This window comes from Peromyscus maniculatus, chromosome X (assembly GCF_049852395.1).
Source record: "Peromyscus maniculatus bairdii isolate BWxNUB_F1_BW_parent chromosome X, HU_Pman_BW_mat_3.1, whole genome shotgun sequence".
Taxonomy (NCBI): Eukaryota; Metazoa; Chordata; class Mammalia; order Rodentia; family Cricetidae; genus Peromyscus; species Peromyscus maniculatus.
Window position 1 is genome coordinate 140,467,490 of NC_134875.1, and position 25,559 is coordinate 140,493,048.

The window sequence follows — 25,559 nt, forward strand, 5'->3', positions numbered from 1 at the left end:
CAATTTCATGTTCTCTCTCTCTCTCTCTCTCTCTCTCTCTCTCTCTCTCTCTCTCTCTCTCTCTCTCTGTTTCTCTCCCTCCCTCCCTCCCTCCCTTATAAAACCTAGGGGAAACATTTCTTTTTAAAACTAATTCTAAAAAAGGAAAAATCAATATGACAAATATACCAAAACAAAACCAAAAAACACACAAAATATTTCATTATTTTTCTTTGAGTCTGTAACTCGTTTCTCTAAATGGGTCTGCTGTGTTGATCTGTATCTTTGACATTTTTTCATATTTCCTGTTTGTTTTGTTGTTTCACCTTACATTCCAAGAGATTTCCTCTATGTTATTTTCCAATCTTTCTGTTGACCCTTTTATTTCCAGCAACTTCTTTTCCATTTCTGAGGTGTCTTTCTGTTCTCCGATTGTTCTTGTTTGGTAGCATCTAATTCTTGTTTCACGCATGCATGTTTGTTTGAGTGATTGACATGTATAATTTTTCTCCTGAAGTTCTCTTTTGTTACTCAAATTCCCAACCTGCTCTGGGTTCATTTGTTCCATTTGTTTTGGCTTCTTGCTTTCATGGTACAGGCTTTCTTTGCCTGGGAACCCCTGGTTATCTGTTTGTCTTTACGAGAGAGAGTGGGCACCTGATGGAGTTTTCTCTGTCGGTATATAAACAAAGCTTTTCTCAAGCTAGGACTGTCCCCTATGAGGAAATTCTTTTTTTTCACTCTTCATTTTTTAAAGACATGGGCTCACATATTCTAGACTGTCCTTAAACTCCCTATGTGGCTGAGGATGACCTTGAGCTTCTGATCCTCCAGCCTCTACCTCCTGAGTGCTGAGATTACAGACAAGCTGCACCCCATCCCATTTACACAGTACTGAAGACTCAGCCCAGCACTTCATAAGCGTCGGCAAGCCTTCTGACATCCCTAGTGTCTGCACCTCCACTGAAGAGACAGCAATGGGAAGCTTTGAGTGTCCTTAGGGCAGGTGGCAACTAGTAAGATTCGGAACCCCCAAAGGCTAGAATGAGACTTTGTTGTGTAGTGCTTAATGCCTAGGGCAAATCCTTTGCCATCTTTGTGCCAATTTATCAAAAGTCCTCCGAGAGTTTTTCCCTTGTTGCTAGATGCTGGAAGTCTTGTGAATGCAATCTGTGTTCATATAAGTGCGATAAAGGTTCTGATTCGTGCTAATGGCCCCTGTGCGGGCACATTCCTCAATCCATCTTCCACAGGACCTTCAGACACTAGGCTCAGAGCATCCCAACTGTTCATCTTTCTGCCCCTTTCATGTCTCCAGTGTGATGGGGGCTCCCCATGCTCTTTTGTTGGTGTTTTCGAGGCAGGATTTCACTGTGTACTCCAACCTGGCATGGAACTCACCATGCAGCACAGGCTGGCATCAAATTCATAGTTCTCCTGCACCAGTCTCCCAGATGCTGGGATTATAAATGTGTAGTACTATGCCTGGTCGCCATACTTTGATTTTTGCCTCTTTAGCACTTTGTTTCTTCCTTTTCTCGTGTGGTCTTCATTTACCATGGTCTCCTATTCCTTGTTCTCCCTCTCTGTTCTTGATCCAGCTGAGATCTCCCACTCTCTTTCCCTCGACCCTCGCCCTTCATTGCTCCCACTCATGTCCAGGCTGTTCATGTAGATCTCAGCCATTTCTCCATCATTGGGTGATCCTCGTGTCTTTCTTGGGGTCCTGTTTTCCAGGTAGCCTCACTGGTGATGTGAGTAGCAGTCCAGTCATCCTTGTTCCACATCTAGTATCCTCCTATGAGTGAGTACATACCATATTTGTCTTTCTGAGTCTGGGTTACCTCACTCAGGATGATTTTTTCTAGATCCATCCATTTGCCTGCAAACCTCATGATGTCATTGTTTTTCTCTGCTGAGTAGTATTCCATTGTGTATATGTGCCACATTTTCTTTATCCATTCTTCAGTTGAAAGGCATCTAGGTTGTTTCCAGGTTTTGGCTATTACAAACAATGCTGATATGAACATATACCTCATCCCAGTATGCATTTACTGAATACCTACCAGAGGTCAAGCATTCCAAAAGTACAGGCCCAATGTTGATAACTAAATGCTATTGTTATCCCCATTTCACAGATGAGGGAACTGAGGCAGCAGAGTGGTAAGTGTCCTCACTGAATATCATGCAGCCAGTGAGCAGTGAACTGCAGTTCCAATCCAGATGTTCTCGGTCCTGAGCCTATACTTTAAATGACTGAATTATGCTCTTTCTCATCTCAACTGCAGCCCATCTTAACCTCTGGGTATTCTTGAGACTAGAAACCTCAGGTCTGTGGAATCTCTACACTGCTAGAGTCCCTCCTCCTGTGTCAAGACTAAAGTGAGCAACGGAAAAGACCGATGCTGGGGACTTGCCTCTCCAAGCCTCTTTAAAGGCTGCTACCTTTTTAAGATGATCAGTGCTCAGTGACCTTTCTCTGGCTCCAGTTATTGAGCGCCAGTGGATGTTTATAGGAAAGAAAAACCCCACCCTGAGCCAACATAGCAAACAGACAGACCCAGCACTCTGGTATGTTTAGTTTCCATTCATCTTACAGCTGGATGAAGGGGAAAAGGAGGCACAGAACTGGCCCTTCTCCAGGCACGATGCCAGCCTCAGCTCTTGGACAATCCTGGTTTGTGTAGGCCTCAATGCCACATTCAGAGACTTCCCCACCCTTTAGCATGGTCCCTCCCTCTCAAGAGAAGGGATACCTGGAAGTTTAAAAGAGGGAGGCCTTGGAGACCAGGGCCAGACATTGTGGATGAGAACAGCAGGCCCGGGCCAGAAGTGGCACCATGTCTGCATGGAGGTGCCTCAGCTGTGTCAGAGTTTTCCTGACCATCCTCCTAGACCTAACACACCAGGGACCCCATGGCTCTGCCTCGTCCAACAGCAAGGTCAGTTCTAGCATGAGAAGACAATGCTCTGGAAGCTGAGAGAAATAGCGCCTTGGGGCGGGAGGAACAGAGGTTTCTTGGTCTGCTTCTGCAGGGCCGAGAAGCTAGGGCCAGAGAAAAGAGTTGCTGATTGCTAAGTGCCAGTCAGGTGGTGTGCCAGTAGCCTTGGTTATGGTTTCAGTTAGTCCTCCCAGCGCCCCTGTAAGCCACACTCTCTTGTTATTCCCATTAGAGAGAGGGGAAACACAGGCTCAGAGGTTAAGACAGGAAGCAGCAGAGCCAGAGCTTGAACCTACACCCAACTGATTCCAGATTGCCTCTTTGTCCCACTTCCCCACACTAAGAACAGACGAGATGTACGTGATGTGTGGGTGGAGGGAGGGGTCATAACTTCAGGGAAGACAGGGAAGAAGATAGTTATCTCACTACTGCGTGACCTCAGTGTCTGAGCCTCAGTCAACGTATCTGTCAGATGTGGAAAATACTAGAACTTAACTCCTCAGACTGTGAGGATTAAATAGGATCATGAGTGCTGAACACTTATCATGATTGCAGTATTTTACTGTACTTATCAAGCTCAATCTTTATAGCTGCAATCATAAAAACCTAAATATTTATCCCACTGCCTTGTAATAATGTAGGGCCCGGTGACTCCATCTTTTCTGTTCCATTCGAAAGCTTTTGCTAAAATGTTATGTTCATTCTAAAGTGAAATCTGTGGATCACCAGCAGCAGCGGTGGCAGCTTCAGGGAATTTGGGAGCAAGGAAGACATTAATCACCCTCTCCCTGCCCCAGGGTTGCTAAATTAGAACCCATGTTTAGTGAGATCTGAGTTCAGTAAAATCAGAGACGTGCTTGTCCAGAAGCGCTTTGATTTGGAGTCATCTGGGAAGCTTTACTTTGAGATTCACTTGCTGCACTCTCAGGCACATCCAGGTATAACAGAGGTCACTTTCTCGAGGTGCCTCAGTTTCTCCTCCTCCAGTTCAGGAACCTTGAGCTCCCACGTACCAGCCCATCTTGGCCAATAAAGGACTCTCTCTAAGTCACCTCACTTGTATTCTCTTCCAGTTATTGATGACGAGCTATTCCGTACATTCCACTGTGGTGTCTCGTTATGCACACACTTTGGTCACCTCTATCCTCTGCAATCCCCATGATGAGGCCCATGAAGCCACCTTTGACCTGGATCTACCTCGAGTCGCCTTTATCTCCAATTTCACGATGTAAGTCTGCTTCCAAACTCATGGCTTCATTCATTTGTGCATGCATTCATTCAGTCTGTTTGCTCTTTCACAAGTGCAGAGCAGTTAAGAGGACAGATTGGAAAATCAGACTCCTTGATTTTGAATCCTGCCTCTGCCAGCTGTGGGACTCAGGACATGCTACCTAACTTTTGAGTCTTATTTTACACACCTGTAAAATGCAGATAAAATTAGAAAGCACTTGCAAGGATTAACATGTGAAAATCTATGCTAACATCAGTGTCTGGTGTATGATAAATACTTGAAAAAGTTAGCTTTTTCAAAAAAAAACTCCTTTTCCTGATACCGAAGGCATGACTTACATGGTTCTGGTTAGCTGCTCTCAGTCTACTGTCTAGTGGGGAACACAAAAAAGGAATCAGGTAATTGAAATAAATAATGGAGGAGGAAAAAGAAATCTGAATGCAAAATGGTGGAAACCCCGAGGCCCAGCAGGAGACAGTGATCAATTCTGAATTCCCGTCAGTGGAAGAAACCCTTAGATAATGACACTTAGAGCAGACCTTAAATTATGAGATGCTCACTAGCCAAGCACTATGGAAGCAAGCCTGGAAACTCAAGGCCAAGGAATTAAGACACAAGTGTTCCCTCATGAGGAGAGAGTGCATGTACTTCTATGTCACTGAAGTCTGGACGATAGGCAGAGTGTAGAAGTGTGATCAGAAACGAGAACTGAGAGGTAGGAAAAGACTAGGCTCTTAGGGGCTTCTAGTGTGAACGCAAGTTCATGGAGCACACACATATTAAATATACTAAAGGACAAATATGTATTATGAGGAGTATACATCTAAGCCATCAAAGAATAATGGGAATCTCTATAAATAGAGCACTAATCATCTTCCATTCCCTTTTCTTTGTCCCCAGCATCCCCAGGGACCTGTACACCCCATTGTAGAGATAGTGGGGCCCCTTAGCAAAGAGACATGGCAATGTGGTAAGCGAGCAGTGACAATAGCGAGGCAGGGCTGAGCTGGGAGAGCCAGCTAAGAAGCTGGGAGGCTGGGAAGTGCCCTGTGCTAGAGCATGGAAGGAGAACATGACGGTGGTATTGGAGAGACCACTGGAGAGAGGAAGAACCTGCTCATGGGGGGAATCTGAATGGTGATTGCCCCTTTTCTGTTTTGTTTGTTAGATGGTAGGCCATGGATGAGATGAAGAATGAGGGGAGTCGATGAAAGGAAAGCTTAGTGGGGTTGCATTAGCCCACATATATCACAGTGAGAGTTATGAAAAGGCTTCTGGAGTTGGAGATGTAGCTAGGTCAGATGTTTTCCTAGTATGCCCAAAACCTTGGATCCAGTTCCCATCACCAGATAAAACTGCCATGGTGGCACACGCCTGTCATACAAGCACTGGGGAGGTGGAAGCAGGAAGCTCAGAAGTTCATGATGATCATCCTCAGCTACATGAGACCCTGCTTTAAAAGGACAAAAGGAAAGGTGTGTGGCGTTTACCCACCACCCCCACAGCTTCCCAGAGTTTTCTTGAGTGCGAGCAGCAGGAAATATTAGATAGAAGGATTTATAGCGGAGAATCTTGTGGAGATAAACAGATAGAAAATAAAGGATAGCCTCGAGAGGGCCTGGAACCTATTCCAATGGGCCCCGACTGTCTCTGGCCCAGGGTTTTTATAGAGACACCAAGGGGTGGAGCAAAAGACCTCCTCCCCCAGCAAAGCCAAGTGCAGACCATTTCAGACACCTGCACTCAGGCCCGTGGTCCTGATCATCCTCTATTCAGACCTGCTGGGTAAAGCCACGAGGAACCCCAGAACGGGCTCCCACAGAAAGGGGACTTCTGTCTTGGAGTGGAGACATTCTCTGAGTTAGTGGATTAGGGAGTCCTAGCCAAACAGACTTTCTGTCCTTGCTTGGTCACTCCCACCCCATGACTGCAGAGAAGGCTCTTGTGCTATAAACAATCTTACAGCCCTAAGCCCATGTCCTGCCATCGAGAACCTCCAGGCTGCACGTTGGAGAATGGCTAGCTTGGAAGAGGTGCTTGGTGAGAAGTCTGTATAGGGAAGAAGAACTGAGATAATGAGAGGGAACTTCCCTGGAACAGGATTTCTAAGTGGGTAAGACTTGAAGCAAGCAAGATCATTGCAAGTAGAGGACCAAATGAACCAAATATGAGAATAAAATCAGTCCCCCAGACAAACCAACCAACCCCAGGCATGCTATGAAGTGGGGGGCCAACCTGAGAGGTTGGCAGTCCGTTGATGTAAAGACCAAGCAGTAGGCAGAATGGGGGTTCATTTCAATAGGGGGGAAAAAACACCGAAAGGATTTTTTAAAATTTTAGCAAAGCAGGCCGGAGAAATGTTCCTGGGCAGACTCTGTGGAAAGTATGCTGGCTGGAGGCAGCTCACACACAGAGGCCCCAGTGTGCTACTGCCAGAGTCGCCCCACCCTACCACCCCAGCCCCCAGGAGACCTTGAGGCCCAGCCAGCTCTGTCCACCCCCACACTAGCCCAGCCTCAGCAATCCTGTTTCAGCTGCCTTGAAACACTCCTTGTCTAAGTAGTCTCCTCTGCCAGCTGCATATCTTCCCTTCGCATTCCTGGAAGCTGCTACTATCTGTGCCCTAGTTACTCCGTTTGTGAAATGGAGACAGCTGTTCTTACCTCCCACGGAGGTATATTCATGTCCTCTAGGACACCAAATTCTCACAGCTCAAAGGTAGCTTTGACCCCATCCATTTCTTCCCAGTTTGAGATTTATCCAACACTTCACATTCCTTGCTGCAACATGAGCTCATGGAGTCTTGAGTTCAAAGTCCTGGATTCTCTAGCCTTCTTTCTATAGCTCCCTTCTCTTTGATCCACTATTCCATGAAATGCACACTGGCTTTTCTTACTGTCATCCTGGGACACTCATGAGATGATGGAGTGAGTACTGCATGCCAGGCATTAGCAGCAAACCTGGCAGACATGCCTTTGCCCTCAAGGAGCTCATAGTCGCCTAGAGAAGATATGACATGGAAAACTTAAACTAATATGCATCAGTTTGTCTATGAGAAAGACTACAAAAAAGAGAGTAGCAAATAGAGCAAAGGAGACAGAGACTGGGTAGAGGTATCAGCTTAGAGTGATCAAAGACCAGGTGACATTAAGCAGAGACCTGAAGACAGAAGTGTGAAGACTTACAATGATCTGGAAGAGGAATGGTCTAGGCAAATAGAAAAATAACTACAAAGCACTCTGGGACAGGAGTGCTGGACAAGTTCAGGGGAAAAAAAGGTCAAGGAACACTATACACAACAGCTAAAAATACAGACAACCCAAGGGTCTAATTGATTAATTAGATACCTAAATGCACCATACTAAAAAGGGAATGAAGTCCTGTTACTTGGTTTTTTATTTTTTTATTTTTTGTTGTTGTTGCTTTGGTTTGGGTTTTTTTTTTCTGAGACAGGGTTTCTTTGTGTAGTTTTGATGCCTGTCCTGGATCTTGCTCTGTAGACCAGGCTGGCCTTAACTCACAGAGATCCTCCTGGCTCTGCTTCCTGAGTGCTGGGATTAAAGGTGTGAGCCACTACCACCCGGCAAAGTCCTGTTACTTGTGATAACAAAAATGGGCTAGACATGGTAGTCCATGCCTCTAATCCCAGCATAGAAAAGGTTGTGGCTAGACTATTGGGAGCTCAAAGCAGCTTAGACCACATACAAAAACCCTGTTTCCAAACAGTTGTTTTTTTGGTTGGTTTGGGTTTGTCTTTTGTTTGTTTATTTGTTTTTAATCTGGTTTTGAGTTGGGTGTAGTTGCTCATGCCTATAATACCAGCATTTGGGATACTGAGGCAACAGGATTGGGAGTCCAAGACCAGCCTAAGGCAGAACAAAACTCTATTTCAAAAACAACAGCAAAACACCCCCCCCTCAAATTTTGGTTAGAAAGATGACTTGGCACCTAAGACCGCTGTCTGCACTTCCAGAAGTCCTGGGTCCAATTGCCAGCACCCACAAGACAGATCACAACAACCTGTAACTCTAGTTCCAGGGGATTCAACATCCTCCCTTGTCTCTGCAGGTACCAATCATGTACATAGTGTACGGTCATATATGCAGGCAAAACATCCATGCACATAAAATAAAATGATACATGTAATTCTTTTCAAACTCTCAAACCTTGCCAAGTGGATGGAATGGTCATTATGCTAAGTGAAGGATGTCAGGCCTTGAAAGGCAAGTGACCCATGATATCCTCACATGTGGAATCTAGATGGTTAAGCTCATAGAATTTGAGGGTGCAATGATGAGTTCTCAAGGCTGGTAGGAGGAAGGGGTCAGGAGAGGTGGGGAAATCTGATCACGATGAGACAGGGACAACAAGCTCCAAGGCACTGTTGTCAGCACAGGTGACAATTGTGCACCGTACTTCAAAGGGTAAAAGAAGGATTTGGAAAGTTTGACCACAGGTGATAAATGTTTGAGGATATACGTGGTTATTCTGATTTAAACATTACACAAGGCATACATGTATCATACAGGTATCAAACATTAAATACTCGTTAGTACATACAACTTTTATGAGGGTTTTTAACATGCATGTGTATGTATATATATGCAATTTGCATATGTTATGGAGTCCAGAGGTTAATTTTAGGTGTCTCTCAGGCACCATCTACCTGTTTTGTGAGATAAGCTCTCTCACTGGCTTGGAACCCGCCAGTAAGCTAGGCTGGCTGGCCAGTGAACCCCAAGAATCCACTTCTCTCTATCTCCCCAATGCTGATAGTCCAAAAATGTCCCCACTATACATGCCCTGTCTTTTTTTAGCATCGGTTTTAGGGATTAAACTCGGGTCTTGTACTTACAAGGTAAGCATTTTATTGGTTAAGCTATCTCCCAGCCACCACCTTATATACTTTTAAGTTAAAAATAATTTTAATTTTTAAAATTATTGAGAGACAGAGGCAAGAATATCAAGTTCAAGGCTTTTGAGTTGCAGAGTAAGCCCTGTTCAAACAAAACAAAAACCAAGAAAAGTGAAGGAGAAAAAAGGCTACATGGTTGAGTTCAAGGCTAGCTTAAGCTACAGAGTGAAACATTGTCTCAAAAAGTTAATGATATCGTTTAGTCACATAGAATTTACCCAGCATGTGCACGAACCTAAGTTCCACTCCCAGCTTTGCCAAAAGAGAGAGGGGAGGGGGAGGAGAAGAGGAAAGATGGAGAGAGGAAGAGAAGGAGAAGGAATGAGAGGGAAGAAGGAAAGAAAGAAAGAAAGAAAGAAAGAAAGAAAGGAAGGAAGGAAGGAAGGAAGGAAGGAAGGAAGGAAGGAAGGAAGGAAGGAAGGAAGGAAAGAAAGAAAGAAAGAAAGAAAGAAAGAAAGAAAGAAAGAAAGAAAGAAAGAAGGAAAGAGGGGAGGGAGGGGAGGGAGGGAGGGGAAAAAAGTAGCACCATGACCAGAGCAGGGTGAGTGGCAGAAATAGTCATGGGATTGAAGAGGTAATAGCCATAATGTGTAGACTGCATAGTGCCTAGTGAAGAGTTTCATTTTTATTCTCAGTTGAGATAGAAGCTACAGAGAATTTAAGCAGTAGAAATAAAGTGGCTTGATTTAAGATTAACAATATATGCCAGGCATCATGGCGAATGCCTTTAATCTCAGCTCTCTGGATGCAGATGCAGGTAGATTTCTGTTGCTCTAGGCCAGCCTGGTCTACACAGTGAGTTCAGGCCAGCCTGTAGTATGTAGTAAGACCCTATCTCAAATAAACCAATGATCAAGAGATGTTTCTACTGCTATGAGATCAATCTATAAAGAGCAAGAGTTTAAAAGGGAGACCAGTTAGTAAGTGTGATTAGTAGTTTTTTGTCAACTTGACATAAGCTAGACTCATCTGGGAAGATGAAACCTCAACTGAGAAAATGCCTCCATCAGATCGGCCTATAAGGAAGTATTTGGGTTCTTTTCTTGATTCGTGATTGATATGGAAGGACCCATCCCTCTGTGGATGGTCCCACCCCTGGGCTGGTGGTCCTGAATTGTATAAGGAAGCAGGCTGAGCAAGCCATGGGGAGCAAGCCAGTAAGCAGCGCCCCTCCATGGCCTCTGCAGCAGCTCCTGCCTCTAGGATCCTGCCCTGTTTAAGTCCCTGTCCTGACTTCCCTTCATGATGATGATAAGACACAAGCTGAAAGAAAATAAACCCTTTCCTCCACAAACTGCATTTGGTTATAGTGTTTATCACAAAATCAAAAGGCAATCTGGGACGGAAATTGGTACTGGGTCCATGGGGTATTGCTGTGACAGACCTGGCCTTGATGCTTTGGGGAGGACTGTGGATGATTTTGAAACTCTGGACTAGAAACGCTGTTGAGTGATTAGATGAGCTGTTCTGTGGGAGCGTGAAAGATAAGAATGCTGAGAGCAATGTAGATGATAGAGACCTGGACGGTCAAGTTTCCTAGGGAAGCAAAGACTTGATCAGACTGTTCTTATGACATTTTGAATTGAGAATCCTTGGTTTCTGGTCAGCTGGGGCTGAAAAATCAACTGATTAACAAGAGACCAGTATCACTAAAGTGGAATTTTTGCTTTTCTGGAACAATCGATGCTGATTAGCTGGGGCTGAAGAATCAGCTGTGATTAATAAGAGACCAGCATCATTAAGGTGAAATCTTGTGGAAAGTGATTCCTGGAGGTTAGCATACAGAAGCTGTGGTCCAGGAACACCAAGGTTGCATCTCAAGCTGGTAGCTGAACTTGGAAATGTGCAAGAGTCTCCTATATAGTGTTGTTTTTGAACTTGTGAAAGGGTCATGGAGAGCAGCTGAGGCTTGGCACTGTGAGAGGCCAGGAGAGGCCACTGGTGAAGGTGCAGCCTCAGTGGCAGTGCAGATCCAGCATGCAGGTGCCAGAACTATGGGATGACAACTAAAGACAGTGGTAAGTGTGGTGTGGAGCTGGCCTGAGCCTAGGAGACCAGCTGTGTGTGTTGTAGATGGCAGAGCTGAAGAAGTGGAACTGCCCAAGCACTCTGAAGCCCAGGAGATTGTTAGTAAATTCCCAACACTGGACTTCTTACACTGTTGGAGTTTGGTTTTGCTTTGATTGTAGCTGTGCCCTGATTCTTTCCTCTTGGGATAAGAAGTATGTAACTTTTTTTCCCCTATTTTACAAGAGCTCATAGTTAGGGACTTTGAATTTTTAGAGAGACTTTGGCTATCTTAAAGAGGCTGAACTTTTTTAAAGTGTTTGGATTTTTTAAAGAGTGTGAGACTTTTAAAGTTGTTCTGTTTTACACTGTGATATTAACATGAGATCTTGGGGATAAACAAGATAGAAATGTTACAGTTTCATAGGGATGTATTTGTGTGTCATGTTGACAAGGGATCACTTGTGCTGATTAGTTTTTTGTCAACCTGATACAAGCTACAGTCATCTGGGAAGAGGTAGTTGAACTGAGAAAGTGCCCCCATCAGATTGGCCTAAAGGCAAGCCTGTAAGGGCATTTTTTTAATTAGTGATTGATGGTGGGTATGGCCCAGGGCATTGTAGGTGGTAACATCTCTGGGCTGGTGGTCCTGTATTCTATAAGAAAACAGGCTGAGCAATCCATGAGGACCAAACCAATAAGCAGCACCCCTCCATGGCTTCTGCATCAGCTATTACCGCCAGTTTTCTGCCCTTCTTGAATTCCTGCCCCGACTTCACTCATTGATGGAGAGTGACCTAAGAATTGCAAGCTTAAATAAACCCTTTCTGTTTCTTCCACTTTCAGTATTCCTTAGTTTCCTGTAGTAGGGTTGAGGCCTCATGACCTGTCCTCCCATGTTAAAGTACCTATTGGTGTCTTCTTTGTTCAGGTCATGCTAAGACAGCCATATTGTTGAGACTTCATGGGTGTAGTTTCTCTGACATTCTAGGAGACACAATCTCACAGCAAACTTCCTGGTCCTCTGGCTCTTATAATCTTTCCATCTCCTCTTCTGCAATGATCCCTGAACTTTAGGTGCAGGCATTGTGTTGTAGATGGACCAGCTGGGAATGGGCTGCACAACTCTGCATTTTGATTGGTTGTGGTTTTCTGTAATAATCTCTGTTTGTTACAAAGAGAAGTTTCCTTGATTAGGGGTTAGAACTACACTTATATGTGAGTATAAGAATAAATATTTAGACTGTACTTAGGGATTATGCTCGTTTAGTAAAGTGGCCATTGTAGGTTCTCCTCCAAGAACCATGACTTCATTAGCCTGGATAGGTGGCTAAGTTTCCAGTATCAGGCATTTCTCTCTAGTTGAGAATATCTTAACTCCAATTAGAGAGCTGTTGGTTACCACCAAGGTATGTGTGCCACTACTGCACCCTTAGGGTTATTGTGCCATGCTGCTTGTTGCTGTGGCTCACAGGCATCAAAGCTGGGTAGGACTGTTGGTTGCTTCCCTACTTTGGAAGTTTGTAGGGTGCATTATGGGGTACTATGAACACCAGTTGTGAGGGAGGGACCATTCATGTCAGATCCAGCTCAGGTCCTTTAGGGCCTGCATCACTGACAATTTTTACCACTTATACCAATCACGATATTATTTACCTAATGTGTTTTCTTTAAAAAGACACATTTTAGGTTGTTATTCATATCCCAAGCAACAGTGCCTGTGAGTTACTGAAGTAAATTGTGTGTGTGTGTGTGTGTGTGTGTGTGTGTGTGTGTGTGTGTGTGAAACTTGAGATGGAATCTCATTAAATTGCCTAGCTTGTCCTGGAACTCACTATATAGCCCATAATGGCCTTGAATTTGTGATTCTCCTGCCTCAGATTCCTGAGTACTGGGATTATAGGACTGTACCACCATGCTTAGCTTGGTGTGTTTATTTAAAAATAAATGTTCTAGCAAATATTCAGCAATTAAAATAAAAATGTTACAACTAAAAATATTGTGTCTTAAAAGGCAAGTATTCAACACTTTGAGAAACACAAAACTCCAACAGGTCTACCATATGTTATGTGGTCTCTCTTTCCCCAGTTGACAAATAAATTTCAAGAGAATATTTTCCTCTTCCTCTCTTGCTGTCATTAATTCTTCCCACTCAATCTTAATGACAGATTTTTTTCTTTCTTTTTCCTATCCCCCTTCTTCTCCCTCTTATTTGTATCTATGTTTTGGACCACCTTTTTTCTTTTCTGTCTCTGCTACCTCTTCTTGTTTTCTGCCCCATCAGGACCATCGACAATAAAGTCTATGTTGCAGAAATCAAGGAAAAACACCAGGCAAAGAAAATCTATGACAAAGCCTATCAGCAAGGAAAGACAGCTGCTCATGTAGGCATCAGGTAAGGCTCCATTGGTCTGAAATGTGACTAACTATCTTAGTGGTGTGACCAGGAATGATATTCCTTCTCTCTGGATCTCATCCTCTACTTCAGTAAAATGCAGACAATAATTTCTACTTCACAGAATTACATTAAGATTATGTGAGTCAGTAAATATCAATGTCTATAACAGTAGATGTTTAATAAGTGGGAGTTTACTTCTTCCCTAATTCCAGCTTTCTTCTGCTAGTAAAATGTAGCTTATTTAATAAGTGGTACTTTGGGGGAAAATTATGTGCAAGTGAGTTTTTCTCTTCTTTCCTTGTTTTTATTTTTAATGTGATATTTTATTTATTTATTCTTTGAAACTTTCATATATGTATACAATGTATTTTGATCATATCCAACTATCATCCTCCATCCAAGTCCTCATATACCCCTATAGTGAATTTCTAAATGGTCTTATAAAAAAAAAAAAAAAAAAACCTCGGAGCCAGAAATTGGGGTTAAAGCCTGAGAGAGATCAAAGGATCAAAGGAATAGGACAAGCTACCAGCCAACCTTACCTCACCAACTCTGCAGCTTCCAAAAGTGCAAGATACTTCCTGTCTATCCATGCCTATATGCCTTGCTGTTCTGCCATCTGATTTGCTCTCTTCATTCAGCTACATCACTTCTTCTTCCTGCCCAGCTCTGTCACTTTCTGTCTGTTTGTACAGACCTCCAGACCTCCATGGTTAACTAGTATTAGAATTTAAGGTGTGTGCCACCACACCTGGCTCTGTTTCCAGTATGGCCTTGAACTCACATAGCTCCAGACAGATCCCTGCCTTCCAAGTGATAGGATTAAAGGCATGTGTTAACATTGTGTGACTTTTGTGTTTACTTATAATGGCTGGAGTTTTCCTCTGATCTCCAGGCAAGCTTTATTTATTCGAGCACAAATAAAATATCACCACATACCCCCTCAATGCATCCCTCTTCCAACTTCATATCCTCTTCTTTTGTTCTTTATAATGCTCTAAGTCCAATCAGTGCTGCACATTTACAAATGGGTATGGGCCATTCACTGGAGCATGGGCAACCTACCAGTGACCACATCTTCCAAATAAAGATGACTTTCCCTCCTCCACAGAAGCCACCAACTAATTCTTTAGTAAAGAGCAGGATTTCATGGGCTCTTCTCCCATTCCTGCCGGAATTTTGATTGGCTTGATCTTGTGCAGGTCTTATGCAGGTAATTACAGCTGCTGTGAGTCCATGAATACAAAATCCATGTCATATACAGAAGAGATTGTTTCATAGTATTTCTTCAAATTCTTCAGCTTTTGCATTCTTTCTGCTCCCTATCCCATGATGTTACCTGGACATCAGAGGGGATCATATGGACATCTTATTTAGGGCTGGGTCACTTATTCTCAGCATTTTGATCAGTTATGAGTCTCTTAACTAATCACTGTTGAGTGTAAAAAGAAGCTTTTCTAATCAAGGTGGAGAGCATTTTAACAATATGACCATTTAGTAAAACAACAATAGTAGGTTCTTTCTTTGGGCCTGGGACTTCCTTAGCCATAGACTTTTGACTAGGTTTTCAGTACCAGGCATGAAATTCTTCTTGTGAAGAATGCCTCAAATCCAATCAGAGAGTAGCTGGCTATCCCTGTGACAGTCACTCTGCTATTACCTATCTTGCCTGGTAATCTGATACTGTAGTATGGTAGATACAGCTCTGGAAAAGACCACTAATAAATCTTCTCCCCAAGCAGCCTACATAAAACTGTCCAGCACTAGGGAAGCTAGCTAGCAGGAAAGAAGTTTCCTGGTCAGTTCAAGACTGATTTATCTATTCCTTGCAACCAAAGTGTGTGGTATCTTCAACAATAAGGTTTAACCATCTTTCTATAGTGGGAAAGCTAGAAAAATGTTAATGGCCTATATTATTTGGGAGCTTCCGGGGACTCTTTGAAAAATAATTCATAAGGAGGTATCCCACACCTCACATTAGGATTTTAGTTTAATAACCCTTGGCTTCTGGGAATAGCATTTCCACCTATGGAGGGTACCTCCATTAAAACTACTTTTTGAAATGCTATTTTAAATTATCTGACAAAGTAGTAGGTTTGCATACACAGGCTTTTTCATACCTTCTTAATTTTGGTTAACCCATATCTCATATCCTCATCTCCCCATACGCAACTCCCATCAGTATTTACAACTTCAGACTCCCAGCACATATACTACGATTCCTGTCCATCTCTGCTTCCCTGTATGGGTCCTGGCCATGGACAAACCTTACTTCAGCAGTTCTCTTAATCGGGCCACACCCCCTTTGTCCCCCACCTCCCAAATGTTCTTCCCTCAGATATGAACACAGCTGTAATTGCGTCACCCAGGCAGCTCAAGAGCAGCACAGTCATGAGAAGAGCGGGTTCTTCACTTTTTCCGGTACCTAAGGCTCTCTGGGTTCCATTTCCCCATTAGCTTTGCTTCCTTCCAACATCATCATATTGACTGTGGCTAAATGGAACCCAGGCGTCCTCAGCTCCCCCTGGAGCTTTGGCACCGTAAAGCCCTGTTCTGAGGGTCCCCTTAGCATTCTCCCATAATCATTCAAATGGTGTCCTTTCTTCAGAAACAAGACCAACAATCATCCCTCCTGTGGAACCTAATTCTATCCCATCTACACAAAAAGAAAAAAAACCTTTAGATTCAAATATCCCTCCTTCCTTTAAAGGACATATGCCCTGGCCGGGCGGTGGTGGCGCACGCCTTTAATCCCAGCACTTGGGAGGCAGAGGCAGGCGGATCTTTGTGAGTTCGAGGCCAGCCTGGGCTACCAAGTGAGTTCCAGGAAAGGCGCAAAGCTACACAGAGAAACCCTGTCTCGAAAAAACCAAAAAAAAAAAAAAAAAAAAAAAAAAAAAGGACATATGCCCTACTCATCCCGTTAAGGCCTTGACTCCTCTCCTACATTCACGGGCCCTTTCTGGCTTCCTGACTTGGACAGACACTTCAAGTTAAACATAGATGTCTAAAAGTTTGAAGTTAGGATCCACATGTGAGAAATAAAATGCAGTATTTGTCTTTCTGGCCTGGGTTAACAAGTGAGGCTTGCCTAGATTGACTTACTTCTTAAATGAGTCCCATTCGTCTGGTGTAAATATTGTATTTTTTATGGATTCCTCTCAACTTCTAGGAGAGTTTCATCTTACAGGAATGCTTTAGATTTTACTACTGAAAACTGAGTTGTTGCCATATAAAGAAGCTCTGTTTAACACAAGGATCAGGCAGGTTTGGAGATTATTAAAGGGAGAGAAGCATTGTTTGTGTAAATTGAAACCTTTTTTTTTTTTGTTAAACAAAGCATTAGCCCCTAATTGTTCTGTTCTGGATTCAGATTTTTATCAACCATGTTTCTGTAAGGGAGAAAGCTACCTTTGAGATCACTTTCCGGGTAGAATGTTCAGGAGGAAGAGGAGGAAGAAGGAAAGGAGGTTGGTGAGTAGATGACTGGATGATTGACTGCAGCCCAGGGACTTGATTGAGACAGAAGCCTGATCAGGTCCAGTTGGTTAAGGATGAGGCTTAGCAGAAGCATGCCATCTAATGATTCCCCTATGCCACAGGAAATCCAATACCCTTTCCATCCATTTCTACTTCTTGTCCAGGGACCGGGAGTCAGAAAAATTTCGAATCTCCACTAGGCTGGCAGCAGGCACAGAGGTAACTTTTGCCCTCGCGTATGAAGAACTTCTACAACGACATCAGGGCCGGTACCAGTTGGTGGTAAGCCTGAGGCCTGGACAGTTGGTGAGGAAGCTGAATGTAGAAATCACGGTGTCTGAAAGGACAGGCATTGCCTATGTGCACATACCTCCACTGAGGACCAGCCGAGTGTGCACCAACAACCAAACAAGTATGTGGGCAGTGCTATGAGATACTAAAGACAATGCCATTCTTTGAATGGAAACCGATCCTTCAGAAATGTACCTATACCAATTTCCTTCCCAAAGCAGAGAGAGGGGGACTTGCTTAGAGTTCAAGATATTTGCACTCCACTACCTGCCCAATTCTTGAAGTCAATATGAACTTGGCATGAAATAGAAGCTTCTGAAAGTATAGATTCAATTACTAAAAGTAATTAATGAACCATGCTTGGTGGCACATGTCTATAACCCAGGCACAAAAAGGCAAAATCAGGTACCTCTGTGATTTCAAGGCTAGCTTAGACTACATAGTGACTTACAGGTCTAAACAGTGAGACCCTATCTCAAAAAAAAAAAAAAGAACTAACGTTTGACAGGCAAAAGTATAGTGGATCATGAAGTACTGTATTAACAGTGTTGAAGGCTGTGGGAATCATGGGGGATGAGTCCTGCTTTTCCAAATGACCACAAAGAGAAGAAGGAAAGCAGAAAGGTAGCAGAGGTGATGCCAGATGCAGGGCAACAAACGATCTTGACTTGCACTCAAGCCCATCCGGAGGAGTGTGATATGAGAACTGGCTGCAGTGCGATCATGATATAATCTGAAGGAAACACAGAATCCAGGACCTTGCCATACTGGAGCCTGGTACCGTAGGCTTGAGTTAGGACCACAAATTTCCATGTTAAACCAGTCTCAAGTGAACGGGATATCCATCCAAACTCGGGGACCACTAAACCAATTTAAACACTTCCCTGAGAATTGAGTAGACAGAAACAGGGAAATTACATAGCTCTAGTGGCTACCCTGGCAGAGATTGTCAGCACTAGAGACTACGGCTGATGGGAACCTGCCCAGCCAGAAAGACAGCATGATGCATGTGGTGCAAGCTGGGTTCCAGCCAGGATTGACTTTGCCATAAGATGGGCCAAATGTGCAAGGCTTCCCTTTGTTGATCTGTCAGATGAAAGAGAGAAAAACTATGACACAAGACCACAAGGAGAGGTTTGATTTCCCAGAGCTGAGAATGGATCCTAGGGCCTGGTTCATGTCAGTGGTCATTCTCTCACAGAGCTACACCCTAAGACCCATTAAAAAAAAAAAAAAAAAACAAAACAAAACGGGACCATTCTCCCTCCACGGGACATAGAGCATCATAATGAATACTGGTGGTGATGCAATCATTTCCCTTCATTTGACACTCATGGGGGTCCAGGTGTGCTCCCAAATGCCTTTTCCCATAAGCTCACAGTTGACCCCCAAAACAACCTCCTCTGACCTAGGAGCTACTGCCCCCCCTCCACTGTGCTGTTTCTATGGAGACCAGAGCTCACAGAAAGGGAACAAGGGCCCAGGCACACAGGGCACTATCAGGGACCTGAGCCCACAGGGCAGCTGAATCTAGCAGCCCTGCATGCTTAAGCCCCAAGCTAAAAATGGCAGCTCCCTCCCCCTTCTCCTTAAAGGTTAAAACAGAGGATAGAAGGAGTCCTGTGGGGATAAAACAAAACAAAGAGCCCTGGAAGGAAGGAAGCCCAGGGAATGTATGTGAGCAGGCGCCTCAGAGCATGGGGGCTTGGTTTGCCCCTAAGCTTCCTGACAGCTGTAGCAGGAAGGAGGGGGGAGCAGAATTCCCAGGTCTCCATTTTCTGGAGAAAAGGAGACCCCGAGACATTTCTAAATGGACACTTGTCTTGGACTAAAATTCCAGAGGAGTTGATCTTGCAGCCGGTTCAGCAAATGTCCAGAAGCAAAAGTCGTGAGTGATTTCACGAGACTCTGAAGGGCTCATTCACTCTCATGATTCTGGGTGACAGGGGGAAGAGGGAGAAGAAGAGCCAGGCGGTTGTGTCCCAGAGGAGATCCCTGCTAGCCTGGCCTGTCCCACAGCAGGAAGGACAGGAGAGGAGCCCAGCCCTGCCACTGTGTCTGTCTCTGTCCTCACCACCCACTACACTGCCCCTCTGCAGGAGGACACTGAGGCTCCTGGGGGAGCTGGGGACATGCGAGTCCCCAGAGACAGGCCATGGGTTGGGTGGGAAGTGAGGCAGGGTGGGGTCATGAGTGAAGGACAGACCCTCTCCTCCAGTGCGGGGAGCTGAGGGAGGACGGGGTCTGGCACAGGGTGTGATGAGTGGGGCAGAGCGGGAGCTGCCACAGGGCTCCCGACAGAGTGGCCATGGGGCAGCTGGAAGGGCATGCTAGGCTGGTGGGGCAGCTGGAAGGGCATGCTAGGCTGGTGGAGCAGCTGGGAGTGCAGGGAATGCACTTCTCCCTCTCCCCACACATGGCCCCCTCACTGTCTCCATCCATGGCTTTTCTCTCCACTGAGCCTCCCTCCCACCTCAACACCCATACAGGTGAGGGGGACGCGCCCCCATCCACCAGGATACAGAGGGGAGAGACCTGTGTCCGCATCACCTTCTCCCCAACACTGCAAGACCAGTCTGCCTTCTCCAGATCAGGCATCATGGCCGACTTCACGGTCCACTATGACGTGGCCATGGAGGACATCATTGGAGACGTGCAGGTACCCGGACCCCAGAGATGCAGGTCTCGGGCACACCATCACTCGGGCCAGGGTCACTCTCTAGGCTATAGGAGCTGTCCCTCTGAGTGTTCCTAGGGACATGTGAGAGCTAGCCATCAGGGACAAGGTAAGTGGCTTCACTCCTTGGGAATCATGTCTGCACCTCACAGACACAAACTGGAGGACTTGAAGCAGGGCCTGAATGGACCCACCGAGTCGTGCCAGTCCCTAGCCTGCTCTGAAGCAGCCCTTTTGCAAAGCAAGGCATTGCTGAGTGTTAGGTTTTCATGCTTCTGTAGCTCTCAGAGTATCCTGTTGTCCTTGGCTTTCTCGCTGGGGTTGGCTTCTGAACACTTGTTCCCCATCATGAGGCCCTTTCCTGCACAGGGATGTGTCAACTCTGAGCCTGAACACCCCTGGAGAGACAGGGGGAGCTCCTGTGCTCCAGCTGAGGAGGGCAGCCCTGACCCAAGACCCCTTGGGCTTGCTGGTGAGGTTGGCCAAAGACTGGGAAGTCAGTCCCCAAAAGGCTTTTCCTGCCTCCCTGCTCCTGCCCAGCACACAAGCCACCCTGCTGAAAAGGCCTAAGGCCACCAAGCACCTTTCTCCACCCCCACCTGAGCCAGGCCCAAAGAGTACAGGAGCAAAGACTTGTTCAGGCTCACTGCTGAACTGGTGTGTCTTCCTCCCTCTCCTCCACTGCTGAGCATCTGCCTCTCCACCCCGATTCCTTGGTAAACTCCTTCCTATCTGCATGCCCTCCACATACCAGCTATCTACATCTCCTCCACTTCTCGCCATCTATATCCCCTCCATGTCTCACCTCTCTACATCCCCTCCACATCTCACCCATCTACATCCCCTCCACACCTCACCATCCACATCTCACCCATCTACATCCCCTCCATGTCTCACCTCTCTACATCCCCTCCACATCTCACCCATCTACATCCCCTCCAAATCTCATCATCTACATCCCCTCCACATCTCACCATCTACATCTCCTCCAAATCTCATCATCTACATCCCCTCCACTTCTCACCATCTACATCCCCTCCACATCTCATCCATCTACATCCCTCCACATCTCACCATCTACATCCCCTCCACATCTCATCATCTACATCCCCTCCACATCTCACCATCTACATCCCCTTCACATCTCACCATCCACATCCCCTCCACACCTCACCATCCACATCTCACCCATCTACATGCCCTCCACATACCAGCTATCTACATCTACTCCACATCTCACCATCCACATCCTCTCCACACCTCACCATCCACATCTCACCCATCTACATGACCTCCACATACCAGCTATCTACATCTACTCCACATCTCACCATCCACATCCCCTCCACACCTCACCATCCACATCTCACCCATCTACATGCTCTCCATATACCAGCTATCTACATCCCCTCCACATCTCATCATCTACATCCCCTCCACATCTCATCATCTACATTCCCTCCACATCTCACCATCTACATCCCCTCCACACCTCACCATCCACATCTCACCCATCTACATGCCCTCCACATACCAGCTATCTACATCCCCTCCATGTCTCACCTCTCTACATCCCCTCCACATCTCACCCATCTACATCCCCTCCATGTCTCACCTCTCTACATCCCCTCCACATCTCACCCATCTACATCCCCTTCAAATCTCATCATCTACATCCCCTCCACATCTCACCCATCTACATCCCTCCACATCTCACCATCTACATCCCCTCCACATCTCACCATCTACATCCCCTCCACATCTCACCATCCACATCCCCTCCACATCTCACCTGTGTACATCCCCTCCACATCTCACCATCTACATCCCCTCTACATCTCACCTGTGTACATCCCCTCCACATCTCACCATCTACATCCCCTCTACATCTCACCTGTCTACATCCCCTCCACATCTCACCATCTACATCCCCTCCACATCTCACCATCTACATCCCCTCCACATCTCACCTGTCTATATCCCCTCCACATCTCACCATCCACATCCCCTCCACTTCTCACCCATCTACATCTCCTCCACAATCCACCCACACTTGCTCTCCTCTATCCCACCCCATACAGTGTTGTTGACAAGACTGCTCCTTCATCCCTATCTTGACACATCCTCCAGCAGAACTAGTCCAGCCTAGGGCCCAACTCCTTGGTGCTAGAAACTCAGGAGGGATTGGACTAACCTCCCAATCTCTCCCTTGGCTAACTCCTGGTTGTGAAGCAGACAAATCCATGTTGGCATCAGAGATCAAATACACCATAGGTGCTGAGATAAGCAGTGAGTGTGTGTGTGTGTGTGTGTGTGTGTGTGTGTGTGTGTGTGTGTGATGCCAGGCATGGAGGCATTAGGACAGTCTTCGTGAGAGATGGTAACAACTACCTTCCTATGGCAAAGTGAATAGATCTGGCCTGGAGTGAAGGACCCGGCACAGGGGCGGGGTGGGGCATGATAGAATATGCAGAATTATGGCGGGGACGCATAGAGAGACTCAGGACAGTGATGGCTATTGCCACGAGGCAGGGCTGGAAGGACTGCAGTAAGACAGGGAATCTTACATTGAGCTGTCTACACTGTCCAAATGGCTCGGGGTACCGGGACCCAAATCGAAGGGCCTGCTCAGAGCCACTCAGCCCCACCAGCTTGCCTAACTCTCTTAAGCTTTCCCAGTGCAGACAATGACCTGGAAAACTTTGCACGTGCTGTCTTGGCTGGGGTGGGAGGATGGGTGTGGGGGCAAAGGGACAGAGAAAGTGCTCTGAAGAGGTGGCCTGTGATGGCAGGAGGAGAGCTCAGGGTCTCAGAATCCCTCTTGTAAGAGGGAAAGGCACCAGGGAGGTGGGGTCTGCTCAGAGACCAAAGACTTCTGCTGGCTTAGGAACCAAGCTTGTCCTAGATGCCTTTAGTGTTGGAGGCCGTGAGTCTGGGAGCAGCACGTGCTGTGGGTTCAACGGGAATGAACACTGGTAGGGACTCTCGCAGCTGCCCATGTCTTTAGCTGGGATGCTCCCAGGGGGAAAGAAGCTGGTTAGAAGTCCCAGGGCAACTGGGAGCAGGGGGATGTGTCAGTGAGTGGAAAGCACATGCTTGCCCACGCTGTAAGGAAGACCTAGTATGGGGCTTCCTGGGAGAGCTGCTGACACAGAAATAAGGTGGTTGATCTCATACAGGGTCCATGGCAAGAAGGCATGGCCCTCAGCGGGAGGCATATGAACCCCTCCCCAGTCAAGGTGGGTTGTGCCAGTGCATATGACTTGGTGCCCTTCAGTGGGCTCAGGGACTGAGACTATGTGGTGACTGACTAAAAGGGCTGTGGGAGCTTGCTGGGCAGTTTCTGGCACCCAGGCTACAAGCTAGCCACTAGAAATCTGGTTAGAATGCAGTCCAGGATTGGTGGGCACATTCTCTCCCCCTCCCCCCCCCCCGCAGGTATACCAGGTACATTGGAGCCCCCCAAGGATTCTGCCCATGGCTTGACAGTGACAGGGTGGGTGAGTGATAGAAGCCTTGGGGACGTGGGACAAGGAGCCAGGATTGTGTGGAATAGGCCCCCCATTCTGTGTGAATTAATTCAGAGGCAGGGATGCAGGGGGAAAGCATTTCCTCTTCCCATTCCCTCTCCTCTGGAAAAAGGGGGCTCCCAGTGTGATTGAGGGCAGGCAGGAGCAAATACTGCTTGCCCTGGGCAGCCCTCAGGCCTCAGGCCTCGAACTGCAGGCTCCAGGACAGCCTAGACCCCTAGGCAGCCTAGGCCTCCCTGGGCTGGAGAGGACACTGGTCCTGAGGGCCTCCAGGCCCATCTCCTTCCCATCCCTGCACAGACCCAGCCCTCAGGCTCTGCAGAGGGAAAGATGGAGTGTGGGGGCAGGGGCCGGCAGCCAATCACATCAGGACAGCCCAAGGCATCTGTACCTGGTGCTAACCAATCCCCTCTGCACAGACAGCTCTGTTGGCCTCTGCTTCCTCCTCCCCTCCCTGCTCTGCCCAGCAACAGCAGAAAGGAGTGTTTAGGAGGAGAAGGAGGCCCTGCAAGCTCCCAGCCCTTGGCAGCAGTGAGCTGGGCCCCGGGCTCACTCTGTTGAGGGAGGTTAAAACAATACTTTCCGTTCCTGGAGCCCAGACAAACGTCCCCGGGGACCCCCAAGCCTGTGCAAGTCCGCCTGTCCCAGGGACAGGAACTCACACAGTACAGAGATGCTGACCCTTGTAGGCCTGGGCCCCAAGCCTCTCCTCTCCCCTCTGCTGCTCCTGGCAAGGCCTGCGATGAAGGGCTCAGGCGCAGAGGTTCAGTTCTGGTGTGCAGAGCAAGGCTGAGCCAACAGCCAGCCTGGGAGAGGGAGCTGGCCTGGGCAGGGGAGAGCAGGCTGTGATGCAGGGAGTGTGAGGGGCCCGATTCGGATTGGCTCTCAGCGTTGTTCTTCTTGGCTCCCCTTCTCTTTGTCCAGATCTATGGTGGCTATTTTATTCACTACTTTGCCCCCAGAGGCCTCCCGCCAGTGGAGAAGAATGTGGTATTTGTTATAGATGTGAGCGGCTCCATGTTTGGAACCAAGTTGCAGCAGGTAACAAGGCCTTTTCCTGGGGCCTCTGAAATCCATAACTGTCTCCCCTTTTGATAGTGTAACATGATTGTTTTTACTCTTTTTTTTTTTAACACTTGCTGCTCCTTTTCTGAATCACTGTTTCTTGTAATGGCCCTGGCTGCCCTCAATCTCAACATGTAGCTGAGGGTGACCTTGAAATTTGATCCTCTTCCCTCTAAATTCTAAGTGCTGGAATTATAGGTATGCACAACCATGCCCAGTTTATGTGGTGCTGAGATCGAATACAGGGCTTCCTGCATTCTAAGAAGTGCAATACTGACTGAGCTCTATTGCCATCCCTTAACACCTCTCAATGTTTGTTTTGTGTCTCTGATCCATCAACTACTAATTTTGTGACTCTGAGCCAATGACTGTGTCTATCTTTGTAAGTCTCAGTGCCATTACCTAGAAATGGGGATCATATTAGTCTTCTTCACTATGCTTCTGTAAAGCTTATAGGAACTGATACAGCCAAGATATTCAACAATGTCTGGAACATAGGAGCTGTCCTATAAATGGTACCTAATACTAGAATCTACTTTCTATGGAACCTCCTACATGCCTAGCTCCATGTTAAATATTGTCATGGGGAAAAGAGAGAGGAAGAAGCATTCTGTGACTTGTTATCAGAGTACTGGATATGTGACTGGAGAGTGAAAATATTCCATGGAAGGGTGTTAGTGAGCAGTCTGGGGTAAAGACTATCTGGGTGAGAAGGTTGAAAGCAGACAACTCAGGAAAGTGCTTTCCAGAGAAGCGGCAAGTAAAAGCCCATTGAAGATATGAACAAATAAAGGAGAAATGGTGTGCTATCTGAAGGGCACAAGGGCAAAGTTATGCAGTTGAAATGGAATCTGGGTTATCCAGGGTCTGACGAGACAGTAATCCTGGAGGAAACAGAGGGGACTGAGGATCAGAAGCAGATCTGAGCGGAAGCAAAGCATACCAAATTCCAGCAGCCAGCTAGCCAGCTCTGTAATCATGAGGTCCTCCAACTTGAAAGGATTGACATCATTCTTCCCAGAATCACGGGCTCAGAAACCATTG

The 25,559-nt window shown here is 46.4% G+C and overlaps 1 protein-coding gene across 1 annotated transcript in view; it reads left to right on the forward strand.

Moving 5' to 3' along the window:
• Nucleotides 1-1,734: 1,734 nt before the first annotated feature.
• Nucleotides 1,735-25,559, forward strand: part of Itih6 (inter-alpha-trypsin inhibitor heavy chain family member 6) — a 34,969-nt gene continuing 11,144 nt past the window's right edge. The window contains 6 exon segments of the mRNA XM_006995637.3: nt 1,735-2,921; nt 3,995-4,149; nt 13,359-13,469; nt 17,117-17,364; nt 19,733-19,902; nt 24,375-24,491. Coding sequence (XP_006995699.3) covers nt 2,820-2,921; nt 3,995-4,149; nt 13,359-13,469; nt 17,117-17,364; nt 19,733-19,902; nt 24,375-24,491 — 903 coding nt within the window. The 5' untranslated portion in view covers nt 1,735-2,819.